The 21,167-nt window shown below is 49.7% G+C and overlaps 1 protein-coding gene across 2 annotated transcripts in view; it reads left to right on the forward strand.

Annotated features, from left to right (window-relative positions):
• Window positions 1–21,167, forward strand: part of PNPLA7 (patatin like phospholipase domain containing 7) — a 136,390-nt gene that overhangs the window by 105,335 nt on the left and 9,888 nt on the right. For both annotated transcript variants that reach the window (XM_058038390.1, XM_058038391.1), the window contains exons 27-32: window positions 6,497–6,613; window positions 10,548–10,617; window positions 12,505–12,621; window positions 14,551–14,699; window positions 17,011–17,163; window positions 20,284–20,391. In XM_058038390.1, coding sequence (XP_057894373.1) covers window positions 6,497–6,613; window positions 10,548–10,617; window positions 12,505–12,621; window positions 14,551–14,699; window positions 17,011–17,163; window positions 20,284–20,391 — 714 coding nt within the window. The remainder of the gene's footprint in view (window positions 1–6,496; window positions 6,614–10,547; window positions 10,618–12,504; window positions 12,622–14,550; window positions 14,700–17,010; window positions 17,164–20,283; window positions 20,392–21,167) is intronic.

Below are 21,167 nucleotides of genomic sequence, written 5' to 3' on the forward strand. Positions count from 1 at the left end.
ATTCCCTCCACTGGAGATGTTCCTTCCTCTGGGAATGTGAATTCCCTCCACTGGGAATGTTCCCTCCACTGGAAATGCTGAATTCCTTCCACTGGGAATGTGAATTCCTTCCCCTGGGAATGTTCCCTCACCTGGGAGTGCTGAATTCCTTCCACTGGGAATGTTCCCTCCACTGGGAATGTGAATTCCCTCCACTGGGAATGTTCCCTCCACTGGAAATGCTGAATTCCCTCCACTGGGAATGTGAATTCCTTCCCCTGGGAATGTTCCCTCACCTGGGAGTGCTGAATTCCCTCCACTGGGAATGTTTCCTTCCCATGGGAACAGTGAATTCCCTCCCATGGGAATGCTGAATTCCTTCCCATGGGAATACTGAATTCTCTCCCATGGGAAGGATGAATTCCCTCCATGGGGAGTGCTGAATTCCCTCCACTGGGAATGCTGGATTCCCTCATGAGAACACTGAATTGCCTCCCATGGGAATGCTGAATTCCCTCCCATGAGAACACTGAATTGCCTCCATTGGGAATGTTCCCTCCACTGGGAATGCTGAATTCCCTCCCATGAGAACACTGAATTGCCTCCACTGGGAATGCTGAATTTCCTCCACTGGGAATGTTCCCTCCACTAGGAATGCTGAATTCCCTCCATTGGGAATGCTGAATTCCCTTCCATGAAAGTGCTGAATTCCTTCCTCTGGGAATGCTGAATTCCCTCCCCTGGGAATGCTGTGCTTCCTTCCCCCAGTGGAGCCAGGCCCAGGCACAGCAGGGCACGAGCAGCACCCCAGGAAGGTGCAGGCTCCTGAAATTCAGTGTATGTGGCACAGAACAAGCCCTGCCCAGCAGTGATGGATCACCTGGAAAAGCTGCTCCACGTCCAAGGAGTCAGGAGGCAGCTGCCTGGCTTAGCTCTGCACCAATCCTGGTCACACTGTCAAGGCACAGAGATGTGGTCTCAGTGTGCTCACCTGTGGTTATCTTTGTTTTATCTTCTATGTGCTGGGGCCTGTTTCCTTTCCAGCTCTCAACAAATGTGTTTCTGTTTTGTGTAATTCTCTCTCTTTCTCACATGCTGTCATGTGTCAGTGGAACTGAGTGACAGAGGTAATCCTTCTCTAAATAACTCCCAAATGTGTCACTCCTGGTCCTGCCTTGCACTCCACAGCACTGGGACTCTGGGTCAGGAGAAGGTCCTAACTTTCAATATTTAGTACAGACAAAAACTTATTTTCAAAGTTAACTCAAGTTTTGGGAAGGTTGTTTTAAATAGTGACTTCATTGGGTTGAGTTCATTTATCATGGAGTCAAAGATTGGTTTGGGTTGGAAGGGACCTTAGAGATCATCCCCATTCCACCCCTGCCATGGGCAGGGACACTTTGCACTATCCCAGGGTGCTCCAAGCTCCATCCAGCCTGGCTTGGTTTTATTTATTGATCAGATGTTGGATGAAAACTGTCCCAGGTGCCCCTGGTTCAGACTGACTGAAGGTGAGGTTCCTTCTGAAGTTTGGTGTTTGCAAGTTTGTATTCTTCACACCAACCCCACATTTTCCTGTAGATTTTCTTACTGAAAATGAAACAACATAGGGAATTTCATAAATGAGATTAAGAGTCTTAGGTCTTGGGTTTCAGGGGGAAACAGGATCCTGTCCTTGGCATGTGGGCACTGTTTATGTCTCCCAAGGATCCTCTAATCTGCCATGGCTTTGCAACCAAAGCTGTCTCTGTGAAGATGGATTGTGTGAGGGACTGAAATGCACATTGAGGCCCTGGGATGTTTGTGCTGTCCTGGTGGGCAGGGGCTGTGGGACTGATTCACCTCCCCATCACTGCTTGCCAGAAGAATATGGATTTTATGCTTTTTATTTAAGAACTGCCTATGCCTGGCTGGCTTGGGAAGCACCCAAAACATAAACTGTTGATGATCCAGAGCAGTTTGCTGGAATCACAAACCTGGGGGAGGTTCAAGATTAAAGACATAAAGCCAAATGCACTGAATTGTGTCAGAACTCCCTTAACCTTGCTCTCTCTCTCCCACCTTGTGTTTCCAGGGCAGCATCTGAATGGGTGCTGATTCCTCCCAGCTTTCCCAACCCTCAGCACTCTGGGGATCTCTGCCCTCTCTCCCAGCTCTTGCCTAACCTGCAGCCATGGAATTTCCTTCTGTGCATTTGTCCAGAGGATTCTCTTCCTGTTTGTCAGGTGTGCAGGGCATGAGGCAGAGCTGGAGATGTTTCCCAGCCTTCTCAGGAATGGGGTTCTCGTTCTGGAATCACAGTCACTCTTATCAGGAATACTTGAAGATGAAATGGAGGCATTTAATCTGTTGATTAACTTTTGAGCACAAATTGCAGAAGCTCAGAGAACTTTTCACAAGGTAAAAGGCAATTTTTGGCCTGGGGCTGTTGCAGGTATTGGTGCTTTGAAAGCTGCAAATAAGTAATGGGAGAGGTGATTGACCTCTGCTAGAGCAAACATTTCATCTTATTTATGAACAATAGATTTTCATGAGGACTTCCATGAGTGTTCTTGCAGGTCCATGTCCAGCCCAGAAATTGTCTAAGGGTTTGAGGAGGACAAAAGCAAAGCCTGCTCTGTTTGAGGCCCTTCCCAGTGGTACCAGCAGTGTCCAGCACAATGGCTGCAAACTGAAGAGAGCCATGAAATCCCCTCTCCAATATCACAGTGTGCAGAGTTTAGGGCATAAGAAATCTTTTATCAGTGGCTGTTCTGGGGTGTTGACTCTTGTGTGGTGTTAATGCTGAGCACGGAGAGGGGAAAGGAGCCCCAGTGTGTGGGAAACAGCCTTAGGGAATTCTTGGGAGATCCACTTGAAGGGACTAAAGGTGAGAGAGCTGAAATATCCCCCAGATAACCCCCAGGTTGCCAAATGGGACCTTCCCTGCTGTCCCCAGAGCAGCCCTGGGGTGGCTGTGCAGGACATGCCCCAGGAGCAGCCAGGCAGAAGGGCTGGATGGAGCATTCCCTGCTCCAGGACCTGCTGCTCCTCTGCAGCTCTGAGCCTGTGCTGGGGAAGGTTATTGCTGAGAGCAGCCTGGGAAATGTCTTCACTGGCATGGATTACTTAACTCTGAGCTTTTCTTATCTCTCTGTTTAATCCATCAGGCTGAATGCTGTTTGTCCTGCATTTACTTCTCTTTTTGGTATTTTTAGCAATTGGCATCTCTCTAGCTGTACACTTGGTGCTGGGAGAAGGGATATTTTTAATGGGATGTGTTTTCTGCACCTAATGAAGCAGTGAAGAAATAAATTACTCTTGTCAAAATACAGGGGGAAATATGAAAATTCCCAGTCAGATTAGTTACTGTTTATTGTCTCTGTGTCTTCTGCACCTCTATTTTACCAGCAAAGTGAACAAGCCAAAGCTTTAGTGTTTGCAGACTGTTGTTTTATTTAATTGGAGGATTAATATCTCAAAGTAGAAATATTTCACACAGATGGAATATTCTTAGAAAGAAATACAGTTATAGATGTGTGTGGGGCTAAAACACTGCTCCTGATGGGGGTGGGGGCTGGCTGGGTGGGACACTGCCACCATTTGCTGCCTGTCACTGTCTGGTGGCACTGACAGCTCCAATAAATGTGGGGGTTGTGCCCAGGGAGTCAGGAGGTTCTGCTCTGACCCTGCTCCATTTGTGCATTGGAAGATCCTGTGCTTTAATGGGCAGATCTGGCCAGAAATCAGTCCTTGGTTTTTCCCTGTCATGCCAATTCTCATCCAGCCCTGAGTTATGTTTTTATTGTATTGATTTAACATTTTTTTTTCTGTGGGAATTCCTTTCCTTGTTTTATTGAAACTTTTTAGGTGATTGCTGAGAAGGCACTACATGATCTTTTGAGTAGTTTAAAAAATACTGGATCTGTTTGAAATTTTTGTTGTTTCATAAGTTTTCCTATAACCTTGGGGGTTTTTTATAGTCAGGAACATTGAAAAATCCTGGGATTATACTGGCTTTTCACACCAGTTTGCCACAATGCTGCATCAAAGAACAAAAGAGCCAGAGATGACAATTCCTCTTGTCCATCATCACATGCCTTTGCTCTTGTCCTGCTCTGTGAGCAGAACCTTGTCCCTTCCTTGCTGAACTTTTCTATCCCTAGGGTCACTTAAAAAAGATTTTAGGATTGAAGGTCTTTTTAAAAAGAAAGCTCATCTTGTAGCAGAGCTGTAGTAATGGAAGTTCATGAGAAGCCTTTATATATTGAAAGGAGGATTATAAAGAAGATGGTGGGAGAATTTTTATCAGGGCCAGGATAAGAGGCAAAGGAATAGATTTAGACTGTGTGATAGGACAAAAATTTTTATTATCAGGGTGGGCAGGCCCTGGCACAGGGTGCCCAGAGCAGCTGTGGCTGCCCCTGGATCCCTGGCAGTGCCCAAGGCCAGGCTGGACCGGGCTGGGAGCGCCTGGGACAGTGGGAGGTGTCCCTGCCATGGCAGGGGTGGAATGAGATGAGTTTTAAGGTCCTTCCAACCCAAAAAAATTCCACAATTCCATGACCTGCAAGCCCTGAGAGCACTGGCAGAGCTGGCTCAGGGCTGGGCTTCCCATCCTGGTGGTGTTGGGATGAAACTCTTGGAGCTGCTGGAGCTGATCCCAGAGCTCCTGTAGGAAGTGGAGCAGGAGGCAGGAGGCTCTGTCTGCCTCCCCAGAGGGTGATCTTTAACTGAATTTATCTGGGGAACAGGAGGTGCTTGCAGCTATTCCTGGAAGGCTGAGGGAGGCTGTTGGCCATCAGCTTCAGCTAAAGGGCATCTTCCAGCTCTGAGAAATGGGAATATTAAGAAATAACTGTTAATTGGAAGTATTTTGTCCATGGACAAGATCACTGAGAAATGTGGAGGCTCAGCGCCATAAATATAATTTGCAACAAGGGAAGCCCAATGGCTGCTGCTGAGTGGGTGAGGTTTTTCTTCAGTATTAAATAAAGGGCTCTTTGTAGATGCCTCTTCCCCTGATTTAATCATTCTGAAGAGACCTGATCCCTATTTTAGGTGCAGCACTAATTCCATCTCCCTCTGAAGCTGTGGGTAGCAGTCTATAGTTAGGTTGGCACACTGTCCTCAGCACATCAAACCCAGAGTGAGGATGTGAATGAAGCTTCATCCTTGGGTTCTCCCACACTTCCTGTTCCCATCCTTCTTCTTAATGATCATTTTTTTATCCTTGCACTCATTTTCTCTGGGCAGATCCCTGACAGAAATTTGAAAGCAGCTGGACATGGCAATGCAGGCTGATCCTGCTGCTCTGAAATCACTGCAGAGTAAAGCCAAGCCAGATGTTGCTCACAGCTGCTCTAACAGCTGGCAGGTTGGAGGCTGTTCCATGTGTCTGCCTGGGAAGGATGCCCTGATCTCTGAGAAGCTGTTAAATTACAGAGAACATGTCGAGAGAGAAAAGATTTCATCTCATGGAAATATTTCATCCAGTGAAACCCTATTTAATTTGAAGGGAATTAATTGGGTTTTGTGGTCTTCTTTTACATTTTGACTATGATGTAATATATTAAACATTGAATTTTGGTAAGATTTATTAGGATGGCCTAGTTATGGGCAAATACTATGTCCATAATGCCATAAAGTTTAGGGATTTTCATCATTTTCTCTTGTAGGTCAGTACATAGGTGTAATAATGCTGTTGAAATGGAGAGAAAAGGAATCTGTGAAAGCTTAATTCCAGATCTCTGTGTTAGAAGGGTTGGTGTGCAGGGACCTGGAGTGCTTTAAGGAACCTGATGTGGTTGGGTTTCCCTTGCTGAGTTTGCAGCAGTTAAATGCTGGGTCCATAACACATCCCAATACCTGACTTTGGGAATGACAAATAATGGAGCCTGCTCCACAGAAAGGGTTTAAAGCTCTATGAGATGTGCTTGACTGAGCCTTGTTGGAGTCCCAGAGAACCCCAGACACGATTCTCTAAATTCTTCCACTGAGGCACAGAAAAGCTTTGAGTCTGGGAGAAAAATTGGCTGTGACCCCCAGATGAGAGGAGATGGATGAAGCAACTCCTGCCGTGGATTTTTGGGTTCCTTCCCACACCACTGAACCACACAGGTGCTGTGGGAAGGATAATGGAGAGGAAGACAACTCAGAACATCTTTTTTTTTAATAGAAAAACTGTAAAGGCTGGAGCTGCAGCACCCATGGCCTCGTGCCCAGGCTGAGGGCTGTGCAGGGCACGCTGCTCTGGGGCTGGTGTGGGGCACAGGGGGCAATGCTCCTTCTGGCAGAGCTTTATTGCAGGGCTTGCTCTGCTTTGGGGTTTGCTAAATGTAAATTTACCACACAGGGAGCTCCTGCTTGTAGATTTTGTAGTTGTATTTCTGTCCCCTCAACACTTTCTGCACTTGTGATGCTTCCAGCATGTGGGCTCTGAACTCTGGAATTTGATGTCTCTGGAATTGCAGCCTTTATGCACACATTCCTGTGCATTCTGACCTTTGAAATGCCTTTTTTTTTTTTCTCTTTTTAGGTTATGAACTCAGTGTTTAAGACTATTCTAGACTTGACATACCCAATAACCTCTATGTTTTCTGGAGCAGCTTTTAACAAGAGCATCAACAACATCTTCAAAGATAAGCAGATAGAGGTAGGTTCTTTATTCACCTTATGGACAGGAAATTATGTCCCTGTTTTCTGTTGGAACAAAAATAGCTTTTTTTAATGCTAATATGGAAGTCTGGAGCTGTTGGGTGACTGAAAATGTGATGAAACTGTGAATGTGGTGATCCATGGCTGCAAGATGGAGCTTGTTCTTTTTGGTGGATTTAGAAAACACAAACTGTAGAATATTTGTAGCTATTTCAGTTTGACAATGGGATCTCATTGTCTGAGAGAAGAAGTGAAAATTGTGACACTGAAGAAGAACAGCTGAGACTGCTTCATCATTATTTTCCTGCAAATCAGGTCTCAGAGACCTTGAGGGCACACCAGAGAGAGGGGCTTGAATTGGGCTGTGATGGCTTTGGCTTTTTTGAATTTTAGTTTTGAAGCTGGAGTGAGTTTTTCTGAGCAGCCTACTGAAAGCTGTAACAATGGCAGAGTCCTTTGTGTCCTGGTTTGCACCTTTTTGTTGTTGCTGGGTGTTGTGGGGTCCACCTGAGCCAAGAGCCTCCTTTAGAATGCACCTCTCCCCCTTCCCTCAGCAGCAGCAGATTGTAAAGCACATTATCAGTGTTTGTCTTCCTACATTACCCTGCTGAGAGAGTGTTTGGGTAGCCTTGGAATTTCACCTGATTTGCAATTTTCACCAAATTATTCCTGTGTTTGCATCCTTGTGATGAAAGATCATGTAGCAAATTAACACTGTATATACTTTAAATATATTTGGTAAAAATAATCCAAAACATTCGCTACCTAAATGCAAATATGAAAGTAAGTGATTAATCATCATGTGGCTGAAAATAGCAGTTTGCTGTGCAGAGGGGATGGTGCTGGAGACAAGCAGGTTTTAGAGACTCCTGGAATCATCAAGGTTGGAAAATGCCTCAGATCCCTGAGTCCAACAATTGCCCCAGCACTGACAAGGCCAGGACTGACCCCTGTCCCCAGGTGCCACATCCACATGGCTTTTGGGCATTTCCAGGGATGGTGACCCCACCACTGCCCTGGACAGCTGTTCCAATGCCTGACCACCCTTTCCATGATGAAATTTTTCCTGCTGTCCAACCTAAACCTCTCCTGGTGCAACTTGAGGCCATTTTTATCTATCCCTGCTTTGGATTCCGGCAGTCAGTTCACTGTATTTCCTTTTTAAGATGCAGCAGATTCCTTCCTTAGGAATTTCAACAGCTGTAGTTGCACATTCTGCTCTTCCCTGGCAGCCTCAGGAAGGTTTTGTGTGAGAGAAATCCAGTCCTGGGGCATCTAGCAGCATCATCTCTGTGCATGTGTGCTGAACATCACCTTCCCTCAGTCCATGGCCAGGGTTTCCTCTGGTGGGAAGAATTCCCTCAGATAAATAAGGAAAAATGTTGTGTAGCCCAGCAGGAAAGGGGGAGTTTCTCCTTCACTGCAATTCCCACTCTCCCTGTGGGGTAACCAGTCCTCTAACTGGGAGCTGCCCCAGGGACTGAGAAAGGAACAGGAGCTGAGCCAGAAGCCTTGAAAAAGTATTTTATCAATGAATTTAAAGGATCCAAACTACAAACATCCATCTTTTCTCCCTAGCTGGGGTGGGTATGGCTAGGTAGCAATGATTTCTACCTGGAAATTCCTATCAGTAAAAATCAATTACAGCCTTACAAGCAGAGGTTATGTTTGGGTGCTTGGCCACAGCTGCTCCTTCCTGGGAGGATCTGCAGTGATCCCAGGCAAACCCGGGAGCTTCCTACCAAGGGGCTGACCCTTGTTGCTCTAGAAAAGTTTAAAATTTAGAAGTTCTGGGCCAGATCCTCCTCTTTGCTGCTGTGGCTGTGAGGTGACACCCCTGTGCTTCCCACAGAGCCCTCACCCCTCTCCCCCACAGGAGCAGGAGTGCTGACGTTGAGCTGTTATTTCTGACACTGGAAGGGAGGTTTCCATTTTCTCTGAAATTTGCTCTCTGCCAACCCTTGTAATGTGGGTGTCTCCTGATTCCCAGCAGTGCTGCTTGTGTGGGGGCCCTGGTGACAAAAACCCCATCACTGCTTCCAGCCACAGGCACTCCCCAAGCTGGGATCATCCACGTGAGACCCTCACAGGGCACACCCAAACCCAGGATGGGGCCCTTGGACACACACAAACCCAGGCCAGGGTGCTTGGAGGACATTTCTCAAGAAATAGAGCTATTTTCCTCTTGAATTACCCATCCTTCTGTGAGAGCATCAGCCTCTGGAATTCTTATTCTCCATTTTGGCATGGGGATAAGATTTCTCTAATTCTTATCTCCATGCCAAAATGCCCTTATAAATCGTCTCAGCTGGGGGCTCAGGTGTGAGGAATCAGACAAGACTTTTATTAAGTCCTGTTTCAGACTTGAATGATGCTCAGTTCCAAAATCAGTGGAACATTCCCTGAGCAGTGAGGCTTTATTGCTGCGTGGGAGGGCTTGGGTTGGTTTGCTTTGTGCAGGTGTTTGCAGGAGCATGAAAGGAGGTGTCAGAGAGGCTTCTTCTCCCATTCCCCTGTTTCTGCTTAATATGTGCTTGATGCACTGAGAAGTGCAATCCCCAGAATATCTTCAGCATGGAGAGGCACCCTAATTCTCTTGTAATCACTCTTTATTCATCCACTTTGCTCTGGCATTTACACTGGGGTTGTGATCCTGGTGCAGTGCCTGTGAGCCCTCCCCAGTCCCACCAGCTTTGCAGAGCTGCCGAGGAGATTAAATTCAGCAGAAAAACCTCTGCTGCTTGGCAGTGCAGCATTTCAGGCTGAACAGCACAGAAATCCCACCAGGAGCTGCAGCCTGGCCAGGGAGGGAGGGCTTCCAGCTCCAGTGGTCCTGGAGTCCAAACCTGTGTTGGGTTTGGGTTTAAGGCCCATTAAAGCTGTGCTGGAGAAGGCCCAGACACCGTGTCCAGTGAACAAAGGCTGCCTGGGAGGGCAGGGATTCCTCTTCAGCCTTGATTCAAGTTTTCTGATTGACAGAGCAGCATCAGCTGTTCCTGGGAACAGGACACAAGCTCAGTTTACTCAGACAAGTCCTCCTGCTTCCCCTTGGCAGCTACCATTTCAGCAGGCACCATGGAAACTTTCCAAAACTGTCCTCTCTCCAGCAGAGCCCTGCACACTTGGGAGGTCACCTTCCCTTTGCTTTTTCCAGCAGGTGGGAGGTGAGACACAGCTGAAACCAGAGGGAGAACTTCCCCTGCCAGGGGCAGGGCTGGCCCCATTGAATAAACTCCCAAAGCTCTTGGCTCAGCCATTCTTTTTGTGTCTCACTCTCCTTCTGTTCCACATCCCCACTGTTGTGTTACCCTGCAGGATCTCAGGCAACCTCTAGAACCTTCCTGGAGACGTACCTTGCAGGATCCTTTGTTCCTGTAGCCAGTGCTCCAGAGTTTGGGGTTGTCCTCTTTGATTCCAGAAAATGTTGGGTCAGCATTTCCTGCTGAAGGGATGACCCTGGCTCCATCACCAGGAGGTACAGATTGGCCATTGCTCAGTCAGGAGGCCATGGATGATCATGTTCTTCATGTCCTCCAGGATTAAACAGCCTCAGGATCCCTTGGGATGGGAGTGACCATCAGACCCCACCCTTCACCTGAAATTAAAACAAAAACCCCCTGTAGAAGGTGGCTCTGTTTGTGTGAGGAGCTCTCTGTGCTGCCTCTGCACACTCTGCTGGAACCAGGGGCTCTTGCTACTGCAGAAAGGACAGGAGGATTTTTGTCTGCCCTGGTTCTGAATGAATTGTTTGCATGAGAGACAAATTTATTAATTTAAACACAGGACTGTGGGGTTTCCTTCATCCATGCAGGTGTGTGTCTGTAGCTCTGTCTGGTAAGGTCCAGAGGTTGTTGCTCTGCTGTGTGTCAGGCACAGGCTGTGGTCAAGTGCAAGGGGACAGATTTAGTGAATTTGGGACTCCTCTGTTGCAGGATCTGTGGATTCCTTACTTCACCATCACCACTGACATCACTGCCTCGGCCATGAGGGTGCACAGGGATGGTGAGTGTGGCCATGGCCTCTCCAGGCCTTCAGTCATCATGGGAGCTTCACGGTCACCCCTTCTTCCTGGAGCTTGTCTCACCTTTGAAATGTGTCTTTCCTTTTGCTTCTCCCCTCTGTGTTACCTGCTGAGCACCAAACTGTGGCTGTACACAGGTGACAAGGGACAGGGCTGCTGAGAGGGAATTAAATGAGATGCTGCATTCACTGTTTGGGGAGAAAATGGCTCCATTGGCACCTTTCTGTATATTTAAAGCATCCTTAAAGTGAAGTGCAGGTATTCTAGCCATAAATCAGACTTAAAGCACCCAAAGCCTTTGACAATTCAAATTCCCCTAAATGAAGCTGTGTTCCCCCAGAACAGGCTCTGCCTGAAGCAGGGGCTGAGTTGGGCTCTCATTTGTGATCAGTCCTTCCTGTTTCTCACTGAGTGAAGAGGGGAGGAGGATCTGAGGTGCCTGGGATGTGTCCCTGCCTTTGCCTTTTGTCAGTCAGTGACTCAGCCTGCAGGGGAGACCTCCAGGTGCCCCAGATATTCCTGGGGGGAGCTGCAGCCTTTGCTGTCACATCTGATGTTTGTCCCTGGGGCTGGCACAGGTCACACTGCCCATTCCTGCCGTGCCAGGGGGGTTATGGAGCTGCTGAAGGACTCTGGGCTTTGATCAGGGCAGCTAAAACAAGCAGAAAAAGGATTAACCCTTCTCAGAGGTTTTGTATTCCCATTCCACAGCAGGTTAAGCCAGTTGAGGTCAGGAAACTCACTCCAGCCAGCTGCTTGTCCCCGTGGAAGTTTAATGGAAGGAAAGGAATCAGCTGGAGAATGGTTACGGTTGTCTCCACTGAATGGAGATAAATTAAGTTCCCAGCTGCTGCCATTTCCCATCTTGGTTTGGTCTGTGAGGTGAAACACACGTCAGCAGTTTCCTTGGGTGGAAGTTCCACTAAAACTATTAATAATAACCCCCAAATGTGCCAGCATTAACCTGTGCTAACAGCAGGAGTGCTGGGTTAGAATTAAAAACAGAGCTGTTATCTGTTTTAAAAAGAAAACACCAAAAGAAAATCAATTCCCAGGGAATTTGCTAGGAAGAGTTGCTGTTGGAAGCACCAAGCAGTTAATTACTGAGCAGTGATTTAGCACTGCAAGGCTCACTTATCTTGGTATTTTAAAGATTCACTTCCCAGACAAGCCTCTTGGCCTGTGGAAATGCAGTGTCCTCCCAATTTGGTTGATGCAAATGTTAAGAGAAAAATCAGTGTATAAGAGCCTTAAAGCAGAATGTTTTACAGGAAACACGGCCAATCAATTTCTACTTGACTAAACTTTGTTTCTAGCAGCTTAAAGGATTATTACTGTTCCTTACAGCACCAATTGAAATGGCCCAAGAGAAGATAATGATCCCCAGCAGGCATTTGCAGTGGTTTCACAAGACAAAACGTTTGCTTGTTGCAGAGGAGGGAAAAGAGAATTTTTGGGGGTACTACAGCTTGTATTTTTCAGGTTCTAGTGCTGCTAAAAGTCAGGGGTTTGTGGATCTCTGTAGAACACAGTGACTGCAGCTGCACCTTTTCCTTCCCCCTCAGCCCCAGCTCCAAACCCTGGTGCTCCCTGTAGTAGGAATATGCTGAGATCCCACAGGAGGCAGTAAATGTGAGGAATGGGCTTAAAACTGTGGATTCTGGGGCTTTGGCTGATGTCTGCAGAGTCTGTGTTTTATCCTGGCCAGTAGTATGATACAGAAAATAACAAACTGTTTTAATAACTTCCTCACAGTGTTCTGAGGAAAGCCTCTATCTCTTGATTATCTTAATGAGTGCAGCAGCCTCCCCCCTGCGTGGCAGTAATTAATGCTGGCTGATTAATTAATGCTGCTGCCCTCCCTGCAGGCTCCCTGTGGAGGTATGTCCGGGCCAGCATGTCCCTCTCGGGGTACATGCCACCCCTGTGTGACCCCAAGGATGGCCATCTCCTCATGGATGGGGGCTACATCAACAACCTGCCAGGTAGGAGCACATCTCGTGGGGGAGAAATTCCCAGTCCTGCCCATCAAACAGCCTGCAAGCCTTGGGGCTCTTGTTTTTCCCTAAAACACAGAGAAATCTCACAGACACCTTTAACCTCGTGCTGGTTACCCAGAGTCCTTGCTCTCAGTTTTCTGGGTGTTCTCTTTATCTTGGCTTTATTAACACTTTTTTTTAATGAAGTATTTCCTGTTAGCCAAATTCTGAACATACAACTCCCTAAGTTCTGTTCAGCTAAGTATGTATGTTCTATTCAGCTAAGTCTAATTTAGTGCTTGCTGAAGGGAGAGAAGAGGAATCAAACCACAGACACATAATCTACCTTGGAGTTTCTCTTCAATCAGTTAATTAGGAAATAATTCTGAGAGAGCACAGCATTTGCTGCTCAGGCTGGTGTCACCTGGAGCATGTGGCAGTGGGGGAATCATGGGGCCATGGAGGAGGGATGTGGGGTGTGGGATGAGGTGTGAACCCCCCAGCAGGGCCCAGGGGTGTGAACTGGCCGTGTTTGGGATGTGTTTTGTGTCAGGTTTCACTGCAGTCAGGAGGATGGGTGGCTCAGGGGTGGCTGAGGCAGCAGAGCCCTGCAGGGTCACTGCAGTTTGGGACTCAGGTAAAGAGGGAGGAACCCCAGGCAGAGACTCCCACCTGAACAACCTGAGTCATTTACATCTTCCTGTCACACCCTGACTTTATTTTTCCATCAGGGTTGTATTTACCTAAAACCCAGAAACTGAAATAGCACAAAACAGATCCTCCTGATCAGCATCTCCATTCTCTGTGCTTGTAAGCTAGAATTGTGGACTGCAAACCATAGCAGCTCTTGCATCTCCACAGCTGGAGAGGGCAAAGAGCAGGCACAGGTGACACTGGGTGGGAAACAATAGCCTGAACAAGCCCAGGAATATAAATCCAAGTCACAGAACAGATCTGATCTAAAGAAGTGTCTAAATTAAGCCTCTAAATTGGCTCTTCAGGAGCTGTGGTTTTCCTACGCAAAACTATTCTGGAAACTGCAACTATCTTGGACTCTGGGGGTGTGAAAGAAATAGAAATCCATTCTGTGAGGTTCATGTCCTTCTCTTCCCTCCCCTGGCGCTTCCCTAAATCCTCACCCGTATCCAAAGACTGCAGCTCGTCCTTTTACTGACCTTGAAGTGGGAAGTGTTGCCTCATTTCTCTTCCCACTTTCAGCTGTGAATCCTTCTCCTGGATCCCAGAGCTGTTCTCAGGCTGCCATCCAGCCTCTCCTTGCTGGCAGGGCCCTGTCCTGCTCCTCCCATTGTCACCTTCTCCCTGCAGCGTTGGCACTGCTCTCTCTAAGGCACTGCCATTTGTTCTCTCTGCAGGTCCCCCGGGTCTTTTTTTTGGAATTAAAGTGGGTTTGATGTGCTCTATGCCATTATACCCACTGTGGTGTCACTGCCCTGGTGCTGTGTGCCCTGTCCCCTGCTGCCTGGTGACCTCAGGGAGGGTTAGGTCATCTCACTGATCTGGGCAAAGCATCCCCTGTCAGTGATGTCCCCCAGCAGTGCAGCAGTGGGGACTCACCCTGGGGTCACTCAGGGCTTGGTTGGTGCAGGATTTGGGATCCCTCCCTCCCCACAGAGCCTCCCTGAGCAGGAATGGTCTGGGCAGAGCTGCTGCAGAGTTCATGTGGAATCACAGAGTTGTTCAGGCTGCAGATCCCTCTAAGGCTGAGCCCAGTCACTCCCCAGCACTAACCCATGTCCCCAAGTGCCACGTGCACCTTTGGATCCCTGCAGGGGTGGACACCCATGGGCACTTCTGTCCTGCTGCTCGCTCGCGGCGGGTGCGACCTCAGGTGCCACCCCTGAGCCGTGCAGGTCTGTACCTGCACCTGGGGCAGCAGGGAGGTGACACGGGGGCTCTGACACCTGCTGTCCCCAGCTGACGTGGCCAGGTCCATGGGGGCCAAGGTGGTGATCGCCATCGACGTGGGCAGCCGCGACGAGACCGACCTGACCAACTACGGCGACTGCCTGAGCGGCTGGTGGCTGCTCTGGAAGAGGTGGAACCCCCTGGCTGAGAAAGTCAAGGTACTGGGGCTGGGCTGCAATGGTTTTCCAGGGCAGTGGGAGGAGTGGGAGAAGTGGGAAGATTCCCTCTGTTTCTCAGGGCCAGATTTGTTGTTTTGATGGATTTCACAGAACAACCTGGTTGGAAGAGACCTTCAAGATCATCGAGTCCAGCCCAGCCCCAACCCCTCAACTCAACCCTGGCCCCCAGTGCCACATCCAGGCTTTGTTAAACACACCCAGGGATGGGGACACCACCACCTCCCTGGGCAGCCATTCCACAACTTTATCACCCTTTCTGTAAAAAATTCTTCCTGATATCCAGCCTGAATTTCCCTTGGCACAGCTTGAGGCTGTGTGCTCTGGTTGTGTCAGTGCTGCTGCAGACAGAGCCCAGCCCCAGCTGAGCACAGGCACCTTTCAGGAGCTGTGCAGAGTGATGGGGGCAGCCCTGAGTCTCCTTTTCTCCTGAAATTCTTGTGAATTCTTGTTCAAAAAACTGGGCAGTGCCTTGACACCACAGGGAAGGCAGTGATGTAGGAAGAGGTTGGCAGAATTCTTAGAGCAAAGAAATCTTTTCTTGGATCTGCATACATTCTGATAAAGTCAGAATTTATTAATTTTACCCATAAAAGCAATAAATCCGTCCAGCTCATTTTCTATCCTGTGTCTTTGAACTGCTGATTTAGGGAGATTTTAGCACTTGGCAGTAATTAAGTGCAACTGATAAACATGGGTGTGCAGAGCATGATTTTATTATTTTCCTTTTGTTGCATGTGCTCAGGCCAACTCTCTTCCGTATTCTACATTTCCTAAATTACCTGGCTCTGCTGCTGTCCCCCAAGTGAATATTGATTTTAATTCTTTCCTCCCAATTGCATTCTCCAGTTGGAATTGGTCTCAGTAGTACCCAGTGAAATATTCCAACTGCCTGAATGGCAGTAGGCAACCATGGAAACATGGAACTCCTTCTGAACACCAAAAAACACTTTTTATTTATTGGTAGAGGTGAAACACTGGCCAAACAGAGGGCTGGTAGAGTTTCCATCTGTGAAAATGGTCAAAACTCAGCTGGACATGGTCTTGGACAAGGTCCCTCAGCTGGCCCTGCCTGGGCAGGAGGGATGGAGTGGATGATCTCAGGGATGGACTGGATGATCTCAAGGGGTCCCTGTCCGCCTCAGCCATTCTGCAAAATCTCTGCCCTGGCACTGGACAGATCAGAGAACCATGGAATTACAGACTGGCTGGGGTTGGAAGGGACCTTAAAGCTCATTCAGTTCCCCCCCAAGGCTCCAAGCCCTGTCCAGCCTGGCCTTGAACACTGGCAGGGATGGGGCATCACTGATTTCTGCCTTGGAGGATCACTGTGCCCCTCACCTCGGCAAAGATCTCTAAATTCTTTATATGTTTCACTGTATCCTGGAATGAAAGTCTTGGTTCAAGCTTGTTGGAAGGCAATTCCCTTCCTGTGCTGACCATGGACACTCCCTGCCTGCCCACTCTGGGGCCCAGCTGGAGTTGCTGCTGTGCCAGGGCATCACCAGGTGCCAGCTGTCTTAGTTTGAACAGACAGGTGTGTGCTGAGGAAGGCAGGAGCCTCCCCTGAAATGGAAAATGTAAACCCCCTCCCTCTGAATTATTATAATTTTCAAATTAAGGGGCTTTCAGGCAAAGATATGGGAGCAGGAATAGCAGTTCTTTAATAGGAAAATGTAAATAAAAATGCAATACTACAAAACAACAAAAAAGACCCACTGCCAGAGTGAGAGCATGCCCTGCCCCCCTGTGTGTCAGGGGGTGTCCCAGCCCCATGCCATGGGGGCTCAGCCCTCCTGCAGTGCCAGCCGTGGCTCTGCTGCAGCAGGGATCCTGCACAAGGGGGGAGTTTTCCTCTGCAGCTCCAGGGCTGCTGCAGATGGGCCTGGGCTCCCTCTGGCCATGCAGGGCAGCAGAAAGCTGCTCCTCTGGCAATGCAGGGGGCAAAGGCTGCTGTGCTGTGCCAGGCTCAGATTGGATCCAGGCAGGAATGCTTGGCTCCTGCCCTGGGCGCAGCATCTCCCCATGGGATGCTGGGGTTGGATCAGCCCTGCAGGGACACTCAGTGGCCATGGACAGCAGAGATCTCCTGGAGGGAGGGTTGGCTGTGGGAGAGAGAAAGAAACAACTGCCCCATGGACAGCAGAGAACTGCCCCAGCTCTGACAGGTGGCAGTAGAGCACACAGCTCCATTTCCAACATGAGACACCAGCTCACTTCTTTGTGCTGAGCGCACCGAGCATGTTCTGAAACCCACCTGGAAGAGCTGAATTTGTGAAATTGTGCTGAGCAGGTGCTGAACATGGCCGAGATCCAGACACGTCTGGCCTACGTGTGCTGTGTGCGGCAGCTGGAGATGGTGAAGAACAGCGACTACTGCGAGTACATCCGGCCCCCCATCGACCGCTACGGCACCCTGGACTTCGGCAAGTTCGACGAGATCTGTGTGAGTGCCCCTGACAACCCAGGGCGAAGCCCTGCTCCTCACAGCCCTGCCCCTCACAGCCCTGCCCCTCACTGCTCTTCTCCTCACTGCCATTTTCTTAACTGCCCTACTCCTCACTGCCCTGCCCCTCACTGCTCCTCACAGCCCTGCTCCTCACAGCCCTGCCCAGTGAGACTGCCCCTCAGTGCCCTGCTCCTCAGTGTCCTGCCCCTCACGGCTCTTTTCCTCACCGCCCTTCTCCTCACACTCCTGCCCCTCACACTCCTGCCCCTCACACTCCTTCCCCTCACTGCTCTGCCCCTCACTGCTCTTCTCCTCACTGCCATTTTCTTAACTGCCCTACTCCTCACTGCCCTGCCCCTCACTGCTCCTCACGGCCCTGCCCCTCACTGCCCTGCTCCCAGCCCTGCTCCTCACTGCCCTGCCTCTCACAGCTCTGCCCCTCGCTGTCCTGCTCCTCACAGCCCTGCTCCTCACAGCTCTGCCCCTCACAGATCTGCCCCTCACGGCCCTGCTTCTCACTTCTCTGCCCCTCACAGCCCTGCTCCTCACAACCCTGCCCCTCACTGCCCCTCACAGCCCTGCTCCTCACAGCCCTGCCCCTCACAGCCCTGCCCAGTGAGACTGCCCCTCAGTGCCCTGCTCCTCAGTGTCCTGCCCCTCACAACCCTGCTCCTCACTGCCCCTCACAGCCCTGCCCCTCACAGCCCTGCCCAGTGAGACTGCCCCTCAGTGCCCTGCTCCTCAGTGTCCTGCCCCTCACGGCTCTTTTCCTCACCGCCCTTCTCCTCACAGCCCCTCACACTCCTGCCCCTCACTGCTCTGCCCCTCACTGCTCTTCTCCTCACTGCCATTTTCTTAACTGCCCTACTCCTCACTGCCCTGCCCCTCACTGCTCCTCACGGCCCTGCTCCTCACTGCCCTGCTCCTCACTGCCCTACTCCTCACAGCTCTGCCCCTTGCTGCCCTGCTCCCAGCCCTGCTCCTCACTGCCCTACTCCTCACAGCTCTGCCCCTCGCTGCCCTGCTCCTCACAGCCCTGCTCCTCACTGCTCTGCCCCTCACAGATCTGCCCCTCACAGCCCTGCTTCTCACTTCTCTGCCCCTCACAGCCCTGCTCCTCCACTGCTCTGACCCTCACTGCCCGTCACAGCCCTGCCCCTCACAGCCCTGCTGCTGTTAATTAGTGCTGCAGCATGAGGAGTGCGTTGGCAGAGTGAATAACTGACACTCAATAATGCTGTGGAATGATATCCCAGCTGGGAGATTGGATTAACAGCAGGAATTGAGTTTGTAATCTTGATTCTGTCATGACCTGTGAAGGGATGGGTTGCCTTGCTCTGTTGCGTGGCAGTTCGGGCTCAGCTGCTGGGTGAGAGCTGCTCTGGGCAGGTTTGGGGTTTGGCATTGCTGTGGGCTGGGGTTTGTCCTCACTTTCCCCTCCTCCTGGAGCCTGTTGTATCATGAAAGGTTTACAGAAATCTTTCAGGGAGGCCTTGAATCCCAGAAATGGAGGGAAATGTGAAAATACCTCGTTCTGTGAACGTTTGAACACTTCTGTGAATAAAACATCATCCACAATTCCTCTGCAGCCCTGAGAGGGTTAGGAAGTGGCACCAGTGTCAGGGTGTTGAAGTGGTGCTGCCAGTTCACACATCACTGGCATGGGTTGTGTTTGTTTGTGTCAGAGCCCAGCAGGGGCAGAGCTGGCAGAGAGGTGTGCAGGGAATTGTCCTGCTGACATGATCCAGTGTTCACAGCAGAAATGTCCCTGCTCAGGCAGGACAGCAAAAGCCATCCTGGCTCAGTGTCTCCTGTCAAGAAAATGATTTTGCTGCCTCCTTCCATTCTTTGCCTGTTTTAGCCCTGCAGGCATCTTCCATGTCCAGATATTCCTTCAGAGCTTTGCTCCTCTCCCAGGCTGGAAAATCTCCACTCCTCCTTGAAGTCAATGTCCATTACACTTTAGTGAGAAGCTGTGATGTTCCTTAGCTGCAGACTGCTCTCTCTGGTCCTGGCTTAGCAAACACTGACCAACCCCAGGAGCACAGCTGAGCCCTGCAGGTTCCCATCTGAGAGACTCCTCAGGACACACAGCAGCTGCTCCAAACCTCCAGCTGATTTCCCCAGTGTAAATATTTTCTCTGGGATATTTGGTGCCTCTTGGCCCCTGGGCAAACACTGCTGTCTGCTTGTGGATCTAGGACTTTGCTGATAAATAATTCTTTGTTCTTTGCCAGCTGGAGAGCCCTGGCTGGTGTGAAAACCTTGACAGACAGGTGTGGTAGTTCATCACGGGAGCAGATCGTGAGCTGTCACATCCCTGCTCTGTTCTAATGTGCTGCTGTTAAAGAGATGTAAAAGCACCAGGCAGATTTTGTCAGTGCAATAAAACCTGAGAGAAGGGCAGTTCCTCACGAGTGTCACTGTCTGTGAGCAGCTTCTTGGCACCAGACACTGCAGGATGGAGGGGCAGCACCTCCTGGACCCTCATTCCCTGCAGCACAGCTCAGTAACCTCTGTCCACAAGGGAGCTTTAAACTGTGCTGTCCTAAGGGAAGGACAGTCCAGGCATTCCTTTATCCTTAGGGGCTGGGGGGATTTATTTCAGCTCTGTGCCTGGATTTTACAGGAAATAGAAATGGGCACCAGCATTTTTCAAGGAGCTGAAATCTCTTCATGTCAAACCCCTCATGTTCAGCCCAGAGCAGGGGTGGCTGTTCCTGCAGCTCAGCTTCCCCTGATTATTTTGGGTCAGCGTGACCTGCCAGTGGCAGAGCTGTCAGCTCCTTTTTCTCCCCTTAATCACCCCCACCCTGGGCTGGGATAGATGGTGGGAAGTGAATTCCAGCCCCAAGGAAGGCTCTGAACCCTCATCCAGAAACTGGAGGAGAGACAGCACCAGAGGTTTAGTGCTGCTGCCAGAACCAGGGCTGGAGATGGGATCCAGGGCTCCCCAAACCTGTTGCTCTGTCCTTCTCATTTGATTTTTCATCATCATTTCTGCTGTGTTCTGAGAAAAAGAGTAAACCTTGGAGCAATGGGTCTGGTTTTTCCAGTTGTTTCCATGTTCATGGCAGTTATTAATTACTTTTTTTTCTCCTGATTTTTTTTTTCCAGGAAGTGGGATACCAGCATGGGAAAACTGTATTTAATGTGTGGTGCAGGAGTGGAGTCCTTGACAAGATGCTGAAGGACAGGCAGGAGACCTGCAAATCCAAAACTGATGTAAGTGCTCAGGGAAATGCTCTGTGCTCCTGGAGCTGCTCAGGGCTGGGGCAGGGGACAGTGACTGCCCTGAGGCTGGGCCACAGCTCAGTGCTCTGCATTTCCTGGCAGGGAAGTTCCAGTTGGTTTTAAGAAACATTTATCACCTTTTTGAGGAATTTGGATAATATATGATAATATAAGGGCTCACTGTCCTTCCTCTCCTTTGAATCCCTCTGATTTGAAACCCAAGTGCTACAAAGGCTTCATGTTTTACTCAGTAATTCTTTTTTATCATCTTTTAGAGAGGGAAATGAGCAGTAATTTTTTAAGGGGTGGCCAGAATGAATCATAGCTGTCATGATCCTTTCAGAGGGAAGTCAAGTGAGGTGAGAGATGACACTGAGGATTTGCAGCTATCCAGAGGTGGGTGGCAGAGCACTTTGGCTCAGAGATAGGGAGAGGATGGATGGCAGGATGGACACTGGGCCAGGGATGAGGGGTGGATGATTCCACGTCCAGGTGCCCTCAGTGTCAGCAGAGGCTGTGAGTCACTGAGGGGTGGAAATGGCTCTGCTGGGAGGAGGTGAATGTCACCCTCAGCTCCAGGGGTGCTTCCCAGCATCAGATGGATCTGCCCACGCTGCCTGGCAGGGCCAGAGTGGCTCTGGAAGGAGCACACAGGGACCGAGCCCTGGAGGAGGCCACTGGAGATCCATGGGATCCATGAGATCTCAGCCTGGGGTTCCTCCCTGGGAGCACACCTGGATGAGGAGGTGCTTCAGTGTGGCTCCACA

Source organism: Melospiza georgiana, chromosome 20 (assembly GCF_028018845.1).
Source record: "Melospiza georgiana isolate bMelGeo1 chromosome 20, bMelGeo1.pri, whole genome shotgun sequence".
In the NCBI taxonomy this organism is placed as follows: Eukaryota; Metazoa; Chordata; class Aves; order Passeriformes; family Passerellidae; genus Melospiza; species Melospiza georgiana.